General features: G+C 39.4%; 1 protein-coding gene across 1 annotated transcript; it reads left to right on the plus strand.

Annotated features, from left to right (window-relative positions):
* The first annotated feature begins 250 nt into the window (after positions 1–250).
* LAPTM4A (lysosomal protein transmembrane 4 alpha) lies at positions 251–18,569 on the plus strand. The gene is given in 6 exon segments (XM_072407498.1): positions 251–370; positions 12,803–12,923; positions 15,057–15,250; positions 16,810–16,905; positions 17,337–17,435; positions 17,925–18,569. Coding segments are annotated over 6 exon segments (702 nt in total). The 5' UTR covers positions 251–271; the 3' UTR covers positions 18,018–18,569.
* Positions 18,570–18,673: the final 104 nt, after the last annotated feature.

Genomic DNA, 18,673 nt, shown 5'->3' on the forward strand with positions numbered 1-18,673 from the left:
TGTAAAGCACAGCATAATATGTTGGAGTATATCATGTTTATTATTATTATTATTATTATTATTATTATTATTAATAATAATAATAATAATAATAATAATGTGTGTCACTGTACATGACTTTCCATGTTGCCATGACTACCCAGACTCTCCTACGTGAGGGATGTTATCATTGCCTAGCCTCGCCCCTCTCAGCTGTGTGCTGCGTCTGACGTCACCGCGCTCAGTGTTGAGAGAAGCAGAAGAAGATTGAGGTAGCTGTCGGAGTGTCGCCATGAATTTGAAACGGAGCCGTGACCGGCTTTATAGCACTCGGTGCTGCGGCTGCTGCCATGTGCGGACCGGAACCATCATCCTGGGGACTAAATATATGGTAAGCAGATGTGTTATCGTATCAGGGGCACTACGTCCCAGCGGGTGTACGGAATATGGGGGGGGGGGGCACCTCTGTGACAGGCGTCTTAAAGGGGATGTGTGTGATAAGAGTCTTAAAGGGGATGTGTGTGATACGAGTCTTAAAGAAGATGTGTGTGATACGAGTCTTAAAGGGGATGTTTGTGATAGGAGTCTTAAAGGGCACCTGTCATTCTATAATTGCTGAGCTTGTGTAGTATGGAGCCTGTCAGTAGGTAGCAGGCTGGAGGCTGACAGATGAGGACATGTATGCAGTTGGCATGGTTATTTATATACAATGGCTACCATTGTTCTGTGTATCTCAGTTTCCTGGCTGCCAGGGTAATCCAATGTGTTTCTGAGTCACAGGGCTAGGTTGAGTCATGCAGATCTGTAGGTCAGACTTCACTGGCTGCTTGCTTGTGCCAGGTCAGTGACTCATTGGAGAAAAAATCCTGACACGTAGCACTTTGATTATATTTGTATATTTTATTATATTATTTCCTATGGTTTCTTTTATAGCAATCATTGAGAGATTGTGTAAGCTGAGCCCATTGTAAAGCATGCCCATTGCCTGCAGGTAAGCTCCGATCTCATTGTAAAGCATGCTCATTGCCTGCAGGTAGCTCCGATCTTTTGGTTTCAGTCACATGCATGGGACAAGCATGCAGATAACAAGTTGTGTGACAACGCTTGAGCTATATTCTCCTTCTGGGTCAGTGATTCAGAGGATCAGAATGCCATGGCAGCTTACATAACCTCTCAGTGACAGGTCCTCTTTCTTATGTATCCCAAGGCAGAACTTTTTTGTTGTGTAAAATTTAGATCCTCTGAAAGTTGTTTTGCTCCCCTTGTCCCTATTGGAGGGAGTTGCCTTCCCTATTTGTACTGATGACCACCAGGAAGGTAATCAAGGAGGAACAGGAAATTGTCCATTAGGGACATCTGTCAAGGATTTTCTCTGCGATCAGTAAAGAGAAATTCCCCCGATGGTACAAGACAAAGATAAAAAAACAGGCAGTGATTTAATGCTACTAAACAATACATAAAACCTAAAGCCGCACAACTCGCCTATCCCCATTCCATCGCCATCTTCTTTTCTTCTTCCTGGAGACAATCTTTGGCTGCGTCAGAAGGACGTCACTTCAGTTCACTCATCCCTGTCATGCGCATCTCCTAGATTGTAAGCTCTTCAGGCTCCTCTCCTCCTCCTGTGTCACTGTCTGTATCTGTCTGTCATTTGCAACCCCTGTTTAATGTACAGCGCTGCGTATTATGCTGCCGCTATATAAATACTGTTTAATAATAAAACAAAATTTGCAAGGTAAGTGGGATTACCTGGTTCCCCTGGCAACCAAAACCTGTTTTGCGCATGCACAGTTCAACTTTGTCCTTTAACCCAAAGCCATAAGGCAGGTAATACAGGTTATTGCAGAAGGGACATCACCTGACCTTTTCTGCAGTAATGACTGGCCTGATTGAGCATTTTTAAAAGTGGGTAAAAAAACGAATTTATTTCCTACTATCTGTTCTAACAAAATACCTAAACATACCGCTGTACTATTGAAGTTCAGTGCTGAAAGCAAATATAAACAATGAGCTCAGGGTGGATGATTGGCAGTCCCCTGCATAGCACAGCGGGGAGAACGCAGCGCGGCGTCTTTTAGGGCTGTCAGATGGTGTTTTCCTGTTGTTGGCTTTGGAAACATCAAAGGCAAGTCAGCAGAATGTCATTGAATTGAGCAGTACACATGACAGTTCAAAGGATGTGTTTGACCTGTGTGTGTTGTGTTTTGGATGCTGAATGTCCTATTGAGGTGAAATGAAGGCAGAGCAGGTCATACCCAAAATTTTCCTAGGGTTCCTTCAGAGGTTGCTAGGGGCAATGAGCAGTTTGTCCCTCGCAGGTCAGCTTAGGTGACATCAATGATCTTTTGGTGATCTGTATGGGTTACATTCTTCCCAATGACCAGCAATGTTAAGCTGCGTACACACTTCCAATTTTTGTCGTTGGAAAGGATCTTTCATGATCCTTTCATTAGAAATCAAACTGAACCTGTGATCTAAATTTTTACAAAAATGTAACTCCTAAAAGCAGACAAACACATGAGCAATAGAATCACTAGCTAGGAGGAAAAGAGAAACCACAAAATGTTACTCACCTTTTCCTGCAGCATCGTTTCCTCAATGGCGAAATGAAAGAGATTTTTTTTAATGATTGTTAAATGTAATATTTGGTGTCTTATTGTGTTGGCCTTAAAGCGGAACTAAAAAAAACACGATCAGGTAGGTCATTATTGCAGAAAGGAACAGCTATTGTCCTTCCTGCAATAATCCACAATGCACATGTGCAGCTAAGCTTTGCTTGTCAGGATACCCAACAGTCCTGGCTTCTCCTGTGCAGACCAGGAATGAACGCCTGCATGGGGCATCCTGGACAATCAAGATGGGTACAAGTGAGTATCACAGGTTTAGTTCTACTTTAAGCAGAATGTTTTTTTGTAAAAGTTCAGTTTAAGGTGTGCTTAATACATTCTTTATAATAATATGGTCATACCCCTAATAATGTATGTATTGAGGTATATGTGTCACATCCTGATATAGCAGCTAATTATACAAAGAAAAAACTTTAAAGAGGGACTTTTTAGACACTTTTTAGAAAAGAAAAACTTAAAGAGGAACTAAACTGAAAACTGCATAAAACAAAAAAAAAAAAATAGACTTGCCTTCAATTCGCAGGGCAGTCCAATCCATCCGGAGGTATCTTCCACCAGGTCCTACATCATCCTGGCATCCGTCGCCAGGTGCTGCCATCTTCTCTTCTTCGGGGTTCCTCTTCCTACGTCACCTGACCAAGGCTCGAGATCAGGTGATGTAGGATGGAAAAAAAACTCACTGGGTATGCGTGTGATCGGCACATTTTTCTCTTTGCGCGAAAAGGCTCCTTCCGCCTTCTTTTTTTTTTTTTAAAAGGGTGTTGCACTTAAAAGAAAAAAAACAAACAAACAGAATTTTTACTTTACATAAAAGGGTTGTCTACCCTTTTATGTAAAGAGAAATTTCTGAGTTTCTGAGTTGGTATGCTTTAACCTTTATTTCATACATTATATTATGCTTTTATGATTTTAATGTATGAAATAAAGGTTAAGTTTTTCTTTGTTAAAAAGTCCCCCTTTAAAGTTTTACTTTGTATAAAGTGCCTTTAAGCTTGAAGTACTGCCATTTGTCTTATGATATTGTATTGCCCCAGTCACCAGTTCATTTATTTATTTTTTTAAAAGTGAAACCGGTTTGGGAGGCCTGAAGGTGGAGCCTTGATGAAAAAAAGTAAAAGTGTGCATTGTGAGAGTATTCATTTTAAAGGCAGAAATGTTAAATACAGTGACAGGTACTCATGCTTCTGATTCTGGAATTCACACATAGGTGACTGAAGTGAATCTGGAGCAATAAAGGGGCTATGAGAAGCCCGTGGTTTGGCCATGCTGGGACTCTCCTACTGAAAGATGTTTCTGTCCATTTTCTCCCACCAAAGCCAATGTGAGTGTCCGGCATGAATGAATGACCGCATCTTCTCTTTATCCCATTACCGTCATTCTGGTTGGATGAAGGACACTGGCACTGTATAGTTTAAAAACCGAAGCTTAACAAGCAGTAAAATAATAGGGGTTTTAGTTGGACTTTGCACATAGCAAGTGGGGAGTTTTCAGTAAACAACAATTCATTTTCCTGATATATTTGTTGTTACGACGTGCATTGGGACTCACAATTGGGATATTTGTCTTGAAAAGTTAGCTATCATTGCTGTAGGCACATAAAGTACTTTATCTCTGTCTTTCCGTTTTTACCATTTTCTTCAGAAGAGAATTTATGTAATGCTGGCACTTTTTCATAATGTGTAATGCTTACACAATAAACGGACGTCTGACACCAGCAGCATGTCATCTAAGCTGGATGCAGATGGCTTGAAGTGCTGCAGAGACATTTGAGGAAAGACATCAGACCAATGGTCACCAATGTGCTGGCAGACAGGCATGCAGCTGTGTTACAGACCCCTATCCCTATCTGACGTTACAGACAATAACAAGTCTTTGTTTTTCTTCCGTTTTAGTTCCCAGGGCTTTTACAGTTCTACAACCACATCCCCTTTCTATATTGGTTGTCTTCCACAGACCATATTTTTCCTAATAAATAATAAAGCCTAGATTGGAAATTTAGACTGCAACATTTGGTGGATTGAAGTCTCCTGCGGAGAGCGGCTGGGCTAGAGGGGGCGAGTATATCAGAATACAAATCACTGAGTCATGGTTTGGAATTGCTTGCAGAGCAGTTTCGTATTCCATTTTTAGAAGCTTCACAATTCTAAGGAAACATTTTAGAAAAACAATTCCAAATTCTTTGGTAATAGAATTCATTCTGATTTCCTAAAATACTTTGCATAAAATAATTTTTTTAGTTATTTTTCTCAGTGGAAGAGACCGTATATAATAATGAGGACCTAGGGGACAGACATACTCTGTACATCCTCCGACACTTGGGTTATGTACACTCGTTTAATAATTGTCATTGGAAAGGATCTTTCATGATCCTTTCCAATGACAAAGTACTGAATGAGCACTTTACGTACAGCACCGTTCTGCTCTATGGAGAGGAGGAGAATGACGGAGCTGCATCCCGCTGTGCTCTATCCCCCTTCACTTCCATTAAGATCGTTTGTGGATCCACCAGGACGCATCGGTGAATGACATCGGACGAGCGCTGTACACACACCAGATTCTTGTCCGATACCAGTCCTGAGGTGATTATCGGACAAGAATCATCTGACGTGTGTACATAGCCTTAGTATTATATAGTATTCTAGACACTTTCAAGATTCCTAAATCTATATTCTTTGTTGCATGGGGTGGCGGTGGTTTGAAAGTGAAAATTTTGGGGCTACTGTTGCTGGCCTTTTAGAATTATTGCTCCCTGGGAATCATACTGATGCTTGCAGTTCACTGATTTTGAGTCTCTAAGTTAGAACAATTGTTGAGTTACATGAATTCTGAGTATACTTGTTCCAAGTCCAGAATGTAAAGCTATGGATGTCAGACACAGGTAGGCAACTAGTATTCTCATAAGAGGACCAGCAATGACAGCCCCAGACTTTTTTATAAGGTGAAATCACTTTTATGTGAATCTGTGGTGCTTTGCTAATGTAAAGCAAGGAAACCAATTCACCTTTAGACCTGAACTCCTTTATTCAAATGTTCTGCTTTCCTTTGCTTCTGTGCCTGCATTTGATTCTGGAAGCAAACTGAAATACCTTTTGTGCTTCTGGATGTGGGGGAACCCTTTACTCCCAGGTCACAGTAATGCTGATTGGAAATTAGTAGGGCACCAGTGCCATTCTGTGAAGGTGGAAGGGATCCTCTGCCATGTTTAAGCTTCCACTAATATTACATACAGAGGGTTTCCTCCCCTTGCTTCTGTAAGTTAAATAAATGTAGGAGGCAACATTTAAAGGAACCTGACCCTTTGCCAATAATATATTTGTTTTACAAATATTTAATGCATGCCAACATTTTCAAAGCTATGTGTTAGACAATATAAATTTGACTTTATGAATTTCATAAATAAAAATTATTACAAAACCCCTGCATATTATCTGTAAAGGTATAGTAGGAATTGGGCCTGTGTCCACTGGCTTTTGTTCACATCAGACAAGCTTTCCATTCAGAAATAAGGTTTATGGGAATGCAAAACCCACTTGAAGCGGGTCAAAATCAGGTCAGAAGGAGATCAGCTGTAGGTCAATTCACAACCCGGTCACACAGGCCCTTTTATTTTTGTTTGCAGAAACTGTAGCTCTGATTGCATGGTATAGGATCACTTAACCAAATGGTGGTACCTCAGTATTGTATCATCTTCTGAAACTGCCAAATGGTGCCTCTGCATGAAGTCTCATTTTTCAACTTTAACATATAACTTGTATCAATGGTAACCGTAGTCACAGATTCTGCAGCAGTTTTGTTCATGCCGGTTGCTGCCTTTTCCTTTAAAAATTTTTTCTTTTTTTTTTAAATTTTAGCCATGATGCCCAAATGTTGATGGAATCCTTCACACCTATATGTCTTATATGGCATTGTTGCACAAGTGCTGCATTGTACGTTTTTCTGTCAAAATAACCATCCTCTTCACTGGGAACAACCAACTTCTAAGCTGCACCCATGTGAAATTCATAGTCCATTTGCTTCTTATAAACAGGAAGGGAGGGAGTAATGTCCTACATGACGTACGTATATGATAGGAAATAAAAAGAATGTTTCTGCATTGCTTTAGGAATTTCTTACCAATACAAAACAAGCCAGTAATAAGCAATATAACATCCCAGTCATATTGGCTTCACAACATGTGAATTGCATTTAGCAGGTGTTTTAAACACACTTGGGGTTACACGTACTTTTACTAATTGCATTGTTGTGCTGTTTCTTCTGTTCCACAGCAAGTGTGAAAAAGTTACAAAATAATAAAGTGCTGGCAGAGAGGCTTTTAAATGCATATTACATTTTTGCACCGAACATATCATTAATAATACACTGTATTTGTATAGCGCTGTACATAAATAGGAGTTGAAGACGAATACAAATGATGACACAGGAGGACGAGAGGACCCTACCTGAGCTCACAATCTAGGAAGAATTAAAGCAGAACGTTGGCATAAAAATGTAAACAATGGATGGGCAGCTTGTCAAGGTGTTGGGTTTGCATTATTCTACACAACTGATATTTAAACTTTGCCTGTAAGCAGGCTCTAAGATGACTTGATTAAAGTGTTGCTTGTGATAATTGTCTGTATGGGGTTCTCCATACCCACACAGATATATTCACAGCCCGTTGGCTTAAAGGGCTAAAACAAAACAATCAAACCAAAACCTTATTAACATAGATAGGTTTTGCAGATGATTGCAGGTTTGTTGGCCCAGCCAGTCACCAATCTGCCATTTATTATTGAAGCAATTCAGAGCTGACAGGTGTTTGCCGGTAGCTGCATTTTTAGATGCCGCATGCAGTATCTGGTAGTTGGTCTATTCAACCTGTTGCCTGGACCTGAGGCAACAATGGTGGCCCTTCGGCTTCACAACCTTCAGTGTGAACAAGTTCTTCATATAGAAAACTCAGTCTAGTTCAGATACCTAAAATATTTACATATGTCATGTGTGCTTTTGTAAAAACATTTGCCAGCTTGTAACTGGATTTGTGAGATTCCTGAAGAGTTTTTTGCTAAATGTGTAGAATTCTTTTTGTGTATGTGTGATTGTAGAAGAAGGCATAATGTGCTGTCTGTACACCCATCGTCCTGATTCTGAGATAGAGACATTTTCTGTTACACCAGTATTACATAACATTTTTTCTCATCATCTTTAGAAACCTAAATAGAATCTAAATATTTTAATCAATGCCAAAAACATATTCTAAACACCTCAGCTTGGTGCTTTCCATCGTCATTAAAACAACATAACTTGCCCACCAAACCTTCAGTTCTATCCCCTCCAAGCAGAATAAATAACACAGATCCTTGTGGTACATCACTGGTTACTACTCTCCGTTCCAAGTGAACTCGGCAAACTAATGCTGTAAAATAAGACATTCACTGCACCCAAAGCTAGTGGAACCAGTTCTCAAACTAAAGCACCATCAGTATGTCATTGCTGTTTTCAGAGTCTAGCTTGTAATGTGATAGAACAAATGCAGTGTGTTTTTTGTTCTTCTATAAAGAGTTGTCTTTACATGAAGATCCTGGTTGGGGTAACAGGGCCTAGCCTAAAGAATGCCAAGCGTGACGGTGCAAAGGTGACTTATACAGAACTGCCTATTGACTCCGTCATTCTGGGTTGTGGGAATGTTTGACATCAGCAGCTGGATATATAATAGCAGGCATTAAAGTGAACTTATATTAGCCTATTAATTGGCATCTTAAGGTACGTGAACATACCTGTGTTTCCTGACAGACTTGCTTCTGATGCATAGATCTGTGAAGCCAAGCAAGCGCAGTACCTATGCATATTGGCTCTCTGTATCATGTCACAGCTATAGCTATCAGCAATGAAACTGAACTCCTTTCATCATCATTATTATTATTATTATTATTACACAGTATTTACATAGTGCCAACATATTACGCAGCGCTGTACAAGTCAATAGTCATATCACTAGCTGTCTCTCAAAGGGGTTCACAATCTAATATCCCTACCATAGTCATATGACTTTAACACAGTCTAAGGTCATTTTTTGGGTGGAAGCCAATATTCTAACTGCATGTTTCTGGAATGTGGGAGAAAAATCTGAGAAAACCCACGCAAACACGGGGACAACCTGCAAACTCCTTACAGATAGCATCCTGGCTGAGATTTGAACTTGGGGCTTGAAAGACTCGAGTGCTCACTATTTTTCCCTTTTTTTATCGTCAAAGGAGGAATTATATTGTTACACACAGAATGAAATGGATGTTCCAAGGTTTGATTTCTCAAACATGTTTTTACAGTTGCTGAGTAGGGATTATTAAAGAACTGTGTCATGAGCAATAAAGAAATTGCAACAATCTCCATCCATTGGTATTATTAGACCAGATAACAAGGAAATACATAATTTACTGTAAATTCACTGTTGAAATCTTCGACACCGATAACATTTGTATTTCATTGTTGCTAGAAACGTATGTCCTGCTTAAACTCTGCATCCTGCTTTACAAACTCCTGGTAAAGTTATAGCATTAAATATGGCTGAATGAGCCAATAGAACGTCAGGAAGATTGGGAGAATTGGGAGAAAAAAAATTGTGGGGGGGGCTGGGTGGAAGTGTAGAGCCTTTCTTCTACTTCTGGCAATCACATACACCTGTAATAAGTTTTTAAAATAGATGTGGACTCACTAAACTTTACTACCTGCCGGTAATGTGTGCATTACAAAAGACTAAACTTTAATGATTGCTGCGCACGTTGCATCTGCCTAGCACAGCACATCACACAAATTTACCCACGATAGTTTGATTCAGTGGGGGCTGTGTAGGCACAGATACAATGCAATGTTCAGGTTCTGGAGATCATAGCCACTGCTGGTCCCTGCTGCAAGGAAAGCCGACTTACATTGTAATTGGTTGTTTATTAGTGATTGCAGCTACGGAACATTTAAAAATACAATTTTTTTTTTTTTTTTATCCGTTCTGAGTTCTTTTATTTAGATCTTCTTCTCCTACCTCCTGGCTGCCATGACCTTTTAGTGTAAGTGATAGCGGCAGCTCTGTGTAAAGAAACTGATTTGGCCGGTTTCCCCACTCCAGATAAAAAACATCTACAAGGACAAAGCTTGCCCCGCGAAGCACAAGCAGGGAGTAACCTCTTTGTGTCTTTGTGTGAATTGCAGTTTTATCATTAAAGTTGGCTAGCATATGAAGGGAAAGTGAAAACATTTCCAACATGCAGAAACATCACAAATTGATAAACTTACCACCATGCCAGCAATTGCAATTAGTCATCCCTTCTGTTCTGCCAAGTTATTCTATGTGCATTTAGTAGAGACTTCCGTTAGTGTTTAGTGTTGCCCCTCCATCTCTTAAGTCATATAATTGCTATATTATATTATATCATCCTCCCTCTCTTCTTATAAAAAGAAAAGGCAGTGTGTGTACAGCACTGATTCAACTGTCCTTGGAAATGATCATGAAAGGTCCAGCTTCAATCCTTTGGCTTTAGTCTGAATACTGTTGATTATCTGATAACACAAGTTGCTTTTAAAAACACATTTGTTTTGATATTACATATTTTCTTGACATAGTACTTTTTAAATGTTTGAAGTTCAGCTGCAAGGTGAATAATCTATATCCTCCTGCAAGTAATAGGAGGCAACTCCATATGGTTTGCATGGCCCAAGTTAGGCCAGGGTTTACATTTTTTTTTTTTACTTCTACTTATATACAGAATAGACCAGTACAATATGAATACTCTTCATGTACTAACTGGAACTGTTCAATCTCTAAATCATTTATCTGACCTGAATTATTCTTCATGTGATCTGCTGAAACGTTCGTCTGTTTCCTTTGCCCAATCATGATGGAAGTTTTATAATCAGTTCTCTTATGAACCCAGATTATATTGCTGAGTTTACTCTATAGCGCAGCTTTTCAGCTGAATTTTATGTAGTCCAAAGTTTTTTTCCCCCCTTTTGTATAACTGTGCAGCTAATACTCGGGGTGGGAGGTAAATTTCTGTGGAATTTTAAGCTGAACTCCAGCCTGACCACTACAGATTACTCATGTACGGGAGCTGTTTTACCTGCTTTCTGTCTGTCCAGATTTGCACAGTAAGGAGACTTACAACACTTATGATTAAGAAAAGCAGTGGTCTCCACTTCTTCTTTAGCTTCGTCCACATGCTAGATGAAGATTAACAATCATAATTGTGTCAAGCAAAAATTTAGATTGTGTACAGAGTTCCCTTGACCTCATTCATTAATCCGGCCTTGCAGATTGATATCTGTGTTTTCCTATGGAGGAGAGCACAGTGGAGTGCCACTCACTCATCCTTCCCTCTCCATAAGACAGAACCTTACTGTGTTTACATCCGGTCACCTCTTTGCTCTCTATATCTGCATGTAAACATTTCAGGTATCTCTTCTTATTTGTATGCAGCACACCTTATTAGCTTCCAAGTTGCCAAGTTGAATTCGGGTATATAGAAGTTTTGTTTAAGCAGGAAGGAAACCTCTTGCACAGGACCAACTTTTAGGACAGGTTGCTGTTGGTGCATTGCCGCTGGTTCCACAATGGGGATGCAGCCATCCTTGTCACATGATCTCCTAACTTTATACCCCCCACCCGGCTTCACCATTATTATATGTACATACAAGGATAGCTGACCTTCCACAATGATCATGATTGTCCCTATGAATGGTCCTCTTTATTGTTCCACGGACATATCTATCTTTATATCCTATGGGGGAGGATGCAGCGGGGTGCCTCCTGCTCATCCTCCCCACTCCATAGAACTGTACAGCACACCATATGTTTGACGGTCACTGGAAGCAATCAAGAAAGACCATTTCCAGCAACAAAAATGTATAGTCTGTATGCAGCTTCACTGCATGAAACGATGAATATAAATAGAACATTGTTGGCTCTCATTGTGCAAACTCAGCTGATGAGGAAAGGAATTGCTGACATACATCTTGTGTCTGTTTTTTTTTTCTTATCAGTTTGACTTCCTCCCTGCTTTAGATGGGTGACCCAGGCTATTTACATCAGAATTTAACAACCCTCCACATTTTATGTAGAAAAACCACATAGATCATACTGTTAGAATGTTTTTTGTTGCAAGTTCTGTTTTTATTATTTGTAGAACTCCCACAGTAATTCACACTTGTTAAGGTATTTTGGTTTATACGTCATTCTGTGCAATGGAAAAAACGTTTTATAATGGTTGTGCTGATGTTTGACTCCTATCATGTTCAGATGGCAGCTTGTGTTTTATTTGCTTTGGGTTTATTGCTGATAAAAGTTTGATGTTTTCCAGCATAAATCTTGTGTTATGTATACTTTTTTAAATCTTTGAGAGAACATGGCCTGTTGGTATGCCTGTGTGTTATGATCTCATATTGTTGGCAACCCTTGCTGGCAGGCATCGTTAAATGATCCTTTGGGCTTCAGTGTTTCTAAGTGGAACCTTAAAAAAAAATAAAAATAAATAAATAATTAAAGAACTGACTCTATTCTCTTATAATCGCTGGCAGCACACACAGTTCAGTGTACAGAAGAACTTCAGCGCAAGAAATATGCAGTTACCTTTTATACCTAAAAATCAAAGGTTTGAAGACTCCAGAACCAAGCAGGAGACCCAGGGAAGAGCTGTCCTCTGAGAAGCAAATGCGGATCATATCTGATTGTTCCTTGTTGGTCACCATTACTGCACTAACAATGCCTTCTATGAGGGGCTTCCTTTAAAGCTGATAACCAGGCACAAACACTTCAATAGCAAAACGCAATTAAAATCAGTTTCATTTTAAAATAGTTTTTTGTGCGCTGATAAAAGAACATATATTTGGGGGTCAGGTGATTTTTACTTCTCCAATCACAATAGAGCAAAATAACTTTGTACAGCTTTGCTTGCTTCGCAGTGCTACCTGACTTAGGAAATGATTGAGCAACAATTGTGGTGCATGATGGGGAGCAGATGGTTTTATCCCCTCATCTTCATAAATGAATGTCCTTTGTCTCAAGTGATGGAAAATCTCTCCAGTTTTGTAACAGAACAGTAGATAGAAAATCCTTGTCGCTTACCTATTCTATATTTCAAATAAATGTCTAAAGTTCTTTTTACTTCCTGGGCTTTCTGTATGTTATTTAGTGTTTAATATCTTTGCATGTTTTACTTTTCTATCCTCAGGTGGTGTATTTGCTGATGGGTATTCTCCTGACAGTGAAAGTGACTCATCCTGACACAGTGCCAGCAGTTGACATTCAATATGAAGTTATTGGAAACTATTATTCCTCAGAGAGGGTGGCCGGTAAGTGCGCAGTCTCGTCTCTCCGCATGTAAGGTGTTTGCTTTAGCCAACTGACTATAAATAAAATATTACTGTGCAAAAGTTTTAAGCAGGTTTGAAGAAAATGTTGTAAATTATCAATGCTTCCACAAATATAAGTGTAAATTGTTCATTTTTCAATTACCAGCACAAAGTGAATGAACAGAAGAGAAATTTAAATTATATCTTTATTTAGTGTGACAACTATTTGCCTTCAAAACGGCATCAATTCTGGGTACTTTTGCCTACAGATTTTGAAGGAACTCCGCAGGTCTTCTGTGGCCCCAAATCCCTCTGTTGCTTCATGTAATCCCAGGCACACTCAAAGTTGAGATCAGGGCTTTGTGTGGGCCATCTCATCCCTTCCAGGACTCTTATGCTGAAGATAGGTCTTAATGACATTGGCTGTTCCCTCATCCCTCGGTAGTCAGTAGCCCTGCGGACGTCTCTGTGAAATGATCTCACTGCTCAGGCGATGATTGTTTTTAAATGCTTTTCTCGTTACCCTGACGAAATTGTGATGTCAGATTTCAGGGAGCAAAGGATTTGTTTGAAATTTTGTTTTCTCCTTGGCTAAACACCAATGGAATCATTACAAATGATTCAGATGGCTTTCAAAGAAAAAGCTGAGTCAGATGGGAGTTTTCGAATGGTTCAAAAAAAGGATCAACCCTGTTCTGGACACCCTTCAAGCAGCCGGAACGACGAGAACAGGTCTTCTGTCAAAATGCACTCCATGTATGTCCCATAGCTTCTGACAGCTCACCAGTTGTGTAATGGCTGTCTTCATTGATTTTTTTTTTTTTTTTTTTTTTTTTTTTTTCTTTTCCAATGACATTCATCAAACCTCCTCCACTCATGGTCAAACAACACGAAGGACAGTCCTGTTTCTTTTGCTTCCCCTCTCGTATATTTGGGGACAATCTGATGCCTCACTGATGGTATTGCATAATGGATAAGTATCTGCTTGTATTTCTCAGCATTCAGGACTATTTCTCCTGATGAAATCCCTAACTATTTGCAGAAATACAGCCTCAAATGTGCAAGGAACTTCGTCAATAATTTACTGTTGCCTGCAGACACTCAATATTGTACTGCTCTCTAGTTGTTCAGTGAACAAACTGCTTTCTGGTACAGCCAGATATTTCATATTTTTACTCCACAGTCCAGAGCACCCTGCTGCCATTTTTCTGCACCTTAGTTCTTTGTCTGTAGTTGAGTCACTTGGCCTTGTTTCCACATCAGAGGAATGGCTTTTGAGCCACAATTCTTCCATGAAGACCTCTTCTGGCTAGACTTTTTTTTGGACCGGAGATAGGTGTACCTGAGTCCCACAAGTTTCTGCCAGTTCTGAGATGATGATTCTGCTTGACATCTTCTGATTTCAAAGGGAAGTAAGCATGATGTGTCTTTCATCTTCTGCACTTGGCCAACCACTGTGTCTACAATACTTGGCGTTACCCATTTCTATGTGCTTTTTCAGAAGATCATGGGAGTCCCGTCTGCCTTTTAAACTTTTCCTGATGCTGCTGTAGTATACCTACCTTGTATTTTGTTGCTGCGCTCAGTCTTGCCATGGTGACATTAGACTGTCTTCCGATAGGATCATTGCAGAAGGGACATCGCCTATCACTTTGCAATAATGTCTTATCTGGTCCACTTACTTTAGATCCACTTTAAAGGAAAACAATGTGTATATGTTGATGGGAAAAGACTACTTTTACATAGGCTTCCAAAAAGAACACTAAGAGAAGCTAATTTTGATAAATTTTTAAGATCTGGAATTGTATTTCCATGTGGCAGCGGGGAGGTGGACAAATTAGGACATTATTTGGTGTGCAGTTTGGGGAGGATGGGGAGGGCAGAGGGAAAGGTAAACTGACTGTTTATAGACTTGCATGTGAGATGGGAGATGGGAGAAGTGAAGTGATTCTTTATTAAAAGTCTGTGGACCCTGTATGGTTTACTTTTAGTTTTTGATTGTAGTATAAATTTCTGTCAGTCCCTATCCAGCTACTCATGCCACCCTTCTAGAAAAAAGTTCTGGAGAGAATACTAATATCACTATTTATACACTTTTTAGACTCTCTTGTATGTTCCTTTTATTGTGATTAGATAGACTTCTGCACTGTGTGTCATACAGCTGTTTCTCTGTCATCCAGTAACGGATATTCTTTTCTTGGCAGCATCGAGGTGGCTGGCTGATCCCCTTTTTCTGCTACCAGTTGTTTGATTTTGCCTTGACATGTCTGCTTGCAATTAGTTCCCTTACATACCTGCCTGGCATCAAAGATTACTTGGAGCAGCTGGTAAGTTCTTACTAGTAATATGTATTGTATTTGTGAAGTACGGAATTCTCTGCATTGGTGTTGTGTACACCCATTTTGTGTATATCATTTATTATTGTATAATCCTGGGAAAGACTCAAATGAAGCAAAGCTAAAATTACATTTTACAAGTTCATTAACGGTTATTTATTAGTGGGGAGATTTGCGCTCATTTTTATAGGAATGAAGTTGGTGCCTTAGCACTGCACAGAGCACCACTGCTTTTATTGGAAATGTGACATATTGTGTAAATGCTTCTACTAAATAAATCTACATGACTGAATATTTTGTTCTAGTGAATGTTACATGCATGGTTAAAACTCTTGACTCAAGGTGAAAACAGGATGTTTTAAAATTAGTAGCTGAGTTTATCCAAGTTGTGGAGTCTACTTTAGGATTTGGGGTCCATGTTTTTTTTTAGTTTTTTGCCTTGTGGAGCCATTTCTTCAACAGTGTGTAGCAAAAACTCACTTTAGGGCTAAAAAAATTAATGGGAAAATTTTAGATGATTTAGAGGGCACCATACCTTGTTTGGCAGTGCTCAGCCCTGTTGACACAATCTATAGCCTTTTAATTTGCATCTACAACTTGCTTGTCTGCACATAGAGTCCTCCCTACACCATAATGTAATTGTATTGTGACAAATATTGTTTTAGGTGTCTGGAATGTTTTTTTTTATTTGGGACCTCATCCAAAGGTCAATTTACTTAAAGCATACCTAAACTCAGAATTTTTACTTAGACAACCCTTTTATTTAAAGTAAAGTAGAAAAAAAAAAGTGCAGCACCACACCCTTAGATCTCAATCGCCTAGGCATTTAAGAATAAATGGGAGCTCAGAGCCTCCCGGGATACCTACGTCACATCCCGGGAGGCTCCTGGCTGCTCTTTCTGTGCATGCCTGAGCATCTTTGGCATGCGCAGAAGGGGCCCTTTCATAAATAGGGAAAAAAATTGCCGATTTCACACATGTGCAGTGAGATCGGCAAGTTTTCCTCCAAACTACGTCACCCGATCCTGCGCCTGTAGAAGATGGCCACGCCTGACGCTCCCCCTACACCCAGCCGAAGACAGATACTGGGACAATGCGGCACCCCACGGAAGAAACGTCCCAACTTCCGCTTTAAAGCTGATATTTCAGAGATTAATAGATGCTGGAGTGTTTTGTTTGTCCTCTCCTTAGCAGATTCCATCAGTGAGATCACTGCATAAAAAATTTATATTTTAGAGAATGAAGCAAGTGGAGCTGAATGCACAAAGCTAGGTAGGAAGACCCGAAACTCCCTAGTAGGAAAAACCGCATAGGCAATTATAGCTGTTGAGGTATAAAAGACTTCTAGGAAGCCGGGATCTGTATACCCACCATCATCCACTTTTGTATTTTCCCTCAGAAACTTTTGAATTTATCTGAAATAACACTGAAGTTTCATGGTTACTAAGATGCAAATTGTTCAAGATTGAACCATAATATTCATATTAAGAACAGATGTTTTCCCATCTTGTTTGATTTGTTTTTTTCCTGACTTGTTGTTCCTTTTGTAGCCTGAATTCCCATATAAAGATGATCTGCTTGCCATGGATTCCAGTTGTCTGCTCTTCATCGTCCTGTTTGTAGGAGCATTCATAATCATCCTTAAGGTGAAGTAAAAACTGCTTTGTTTTGAGAGTAGAAATATTTTAGAATCTGCAAGACCAGTGCATCTTAAAAAAATATAATATTTGCCATCTAACTTTTAAATCAACCAAGGGATACAGGATCCATGGGGTGGAGATTTGGGCTTGGTCATCAGTTTGTCAATCCCTGCTTTAGAAGTGTAAAGCTGTGTGCATACAACAAATTTATATCAGTAGAGAAATCCTTTTGTAATAGTTTTCAGGGAAAAACAAGCACTGTACACTGTAATGTTTGAAGCCATGTTCATCTGAAAGTTGTGAAGTCAGACCACATCACCAAGCTGGTATCCTGTATAATTGCTGTGTATTGCACTGGGAAAGCTAGATACAGTGTGGCCAGGGCACAGCTTATGTTCTTGATAATCCTAAAACATATGTATGCTTCCTTTCTACAGGCCTATCTAATAAATGTTGTGTGGAACTGTTACAAGTACATCAACAACAGAAACCTACCTGAGATTGCAGTGTATCCTGCATTCGAAACTCCTCCACAGGTATCAAAACTGGTTACTTTTAACCTCTTTTTTATGAAAGGTGTAGATTTTTATTATTAAAATGTGAAATGTTGAGAGCTTTGCAATTGTAGCCCTTGCTTGATCCATCTGATACAATTCCACCTCTTTCAGCTTCTTAGTAAATCATTGGCCTATAGGGAAGTTCAGCTTTACCTCTTCTGGCTAAGCTGTTCTTCCCACCAGGAACTTGTCTTGTAAGCACTGTCACTCTCCTGGACCTGTTCTTGAAGGTATTCTTGTAGCCCTATTCATGTCATAGTATTGTGTTTATTGTATACAGCTATTTTCACTGTTTAACTAGATGACAAAGCTTTGTTATGATTAAGTTTAAATTTTGCAGTTTGGGCAACAGTGTGCATTGCAGCTCAGCGTAGACTGAACTGTTATAAGTTCACACTTGACAGGTATTCAGGCTTTATCTCCGGGGCGGGGGGATCTTTGTAATCACTATATTTTTTTTTTTTACAGTACATCCTGCCTACATATGAGATGGCCATAAAGATGCCAGAGAAGGAGAAGGACCCACCACCTCCATACATCCAGACCAGCAAAGCTTCATAACCTCGTCTAATGTGTTTTTTCATACTGCTTAATTGGAGAACCTGAGTTTTCTCATCATCCTGCTCATCCCCCACAATAACATACCTTAAACTAAGTCCTTATTTTTATATAACACAATGCTTTGTTGCCTTACTCCTTAAATAAGAAAGGATGACTATTACTTTTGATAATCTCTTATTTGATTCTAGTTTACAAGAGTAGTAGTTAGGGATGGAGGGAGGGGGGCATAAAAACGACTAGGGTTTCTTCTTTTTATTATATTTTTGTGTTACAATATTTGCTTTGTTGTCTTTTCATGCCTTAACCCTGTCACTTCTGGACTGCTATGCTACATATTGCTGGCAATGCATTGGTGTTCCACCCAGCAGTGAGGGCAAAAATGAAGAAAATCTGAAATATTTTCTTGAGTAAAACTTAATTAAAAAGGAAAAAAAAAAGTTGGAGTGAGATGGAGTGTTTTTATTGTTTTACAGCTTGCTGTTGTGCTTGTGGAACTCATCTCACATGTATGTGACCCAATATTTTTGATTAATAAATCTGTATAAATCTGGAGTTTTGATTTCCTGGAAAGTCCATTATTGGCATAATTTATGTTGTGAATATTTGATATTCCAGTAACATCAGGGAAAGTGTAAAACCACTGTGTAGCACTACTT

This window comes from Pyxicephalus adspersus, chromosome 4 (assembly GCF_032062135.1).
Source record: "Pyxicephalus adspersus chromosome 4, UCB_Pads_2.0, whole genome shotgun sequence".
NCBI lineage: Eukaryota > Metazoa > Chordata > Amphibia > Anura > Pyxicephalidae > Pyxicephalus > Pyxicephalus adspersus.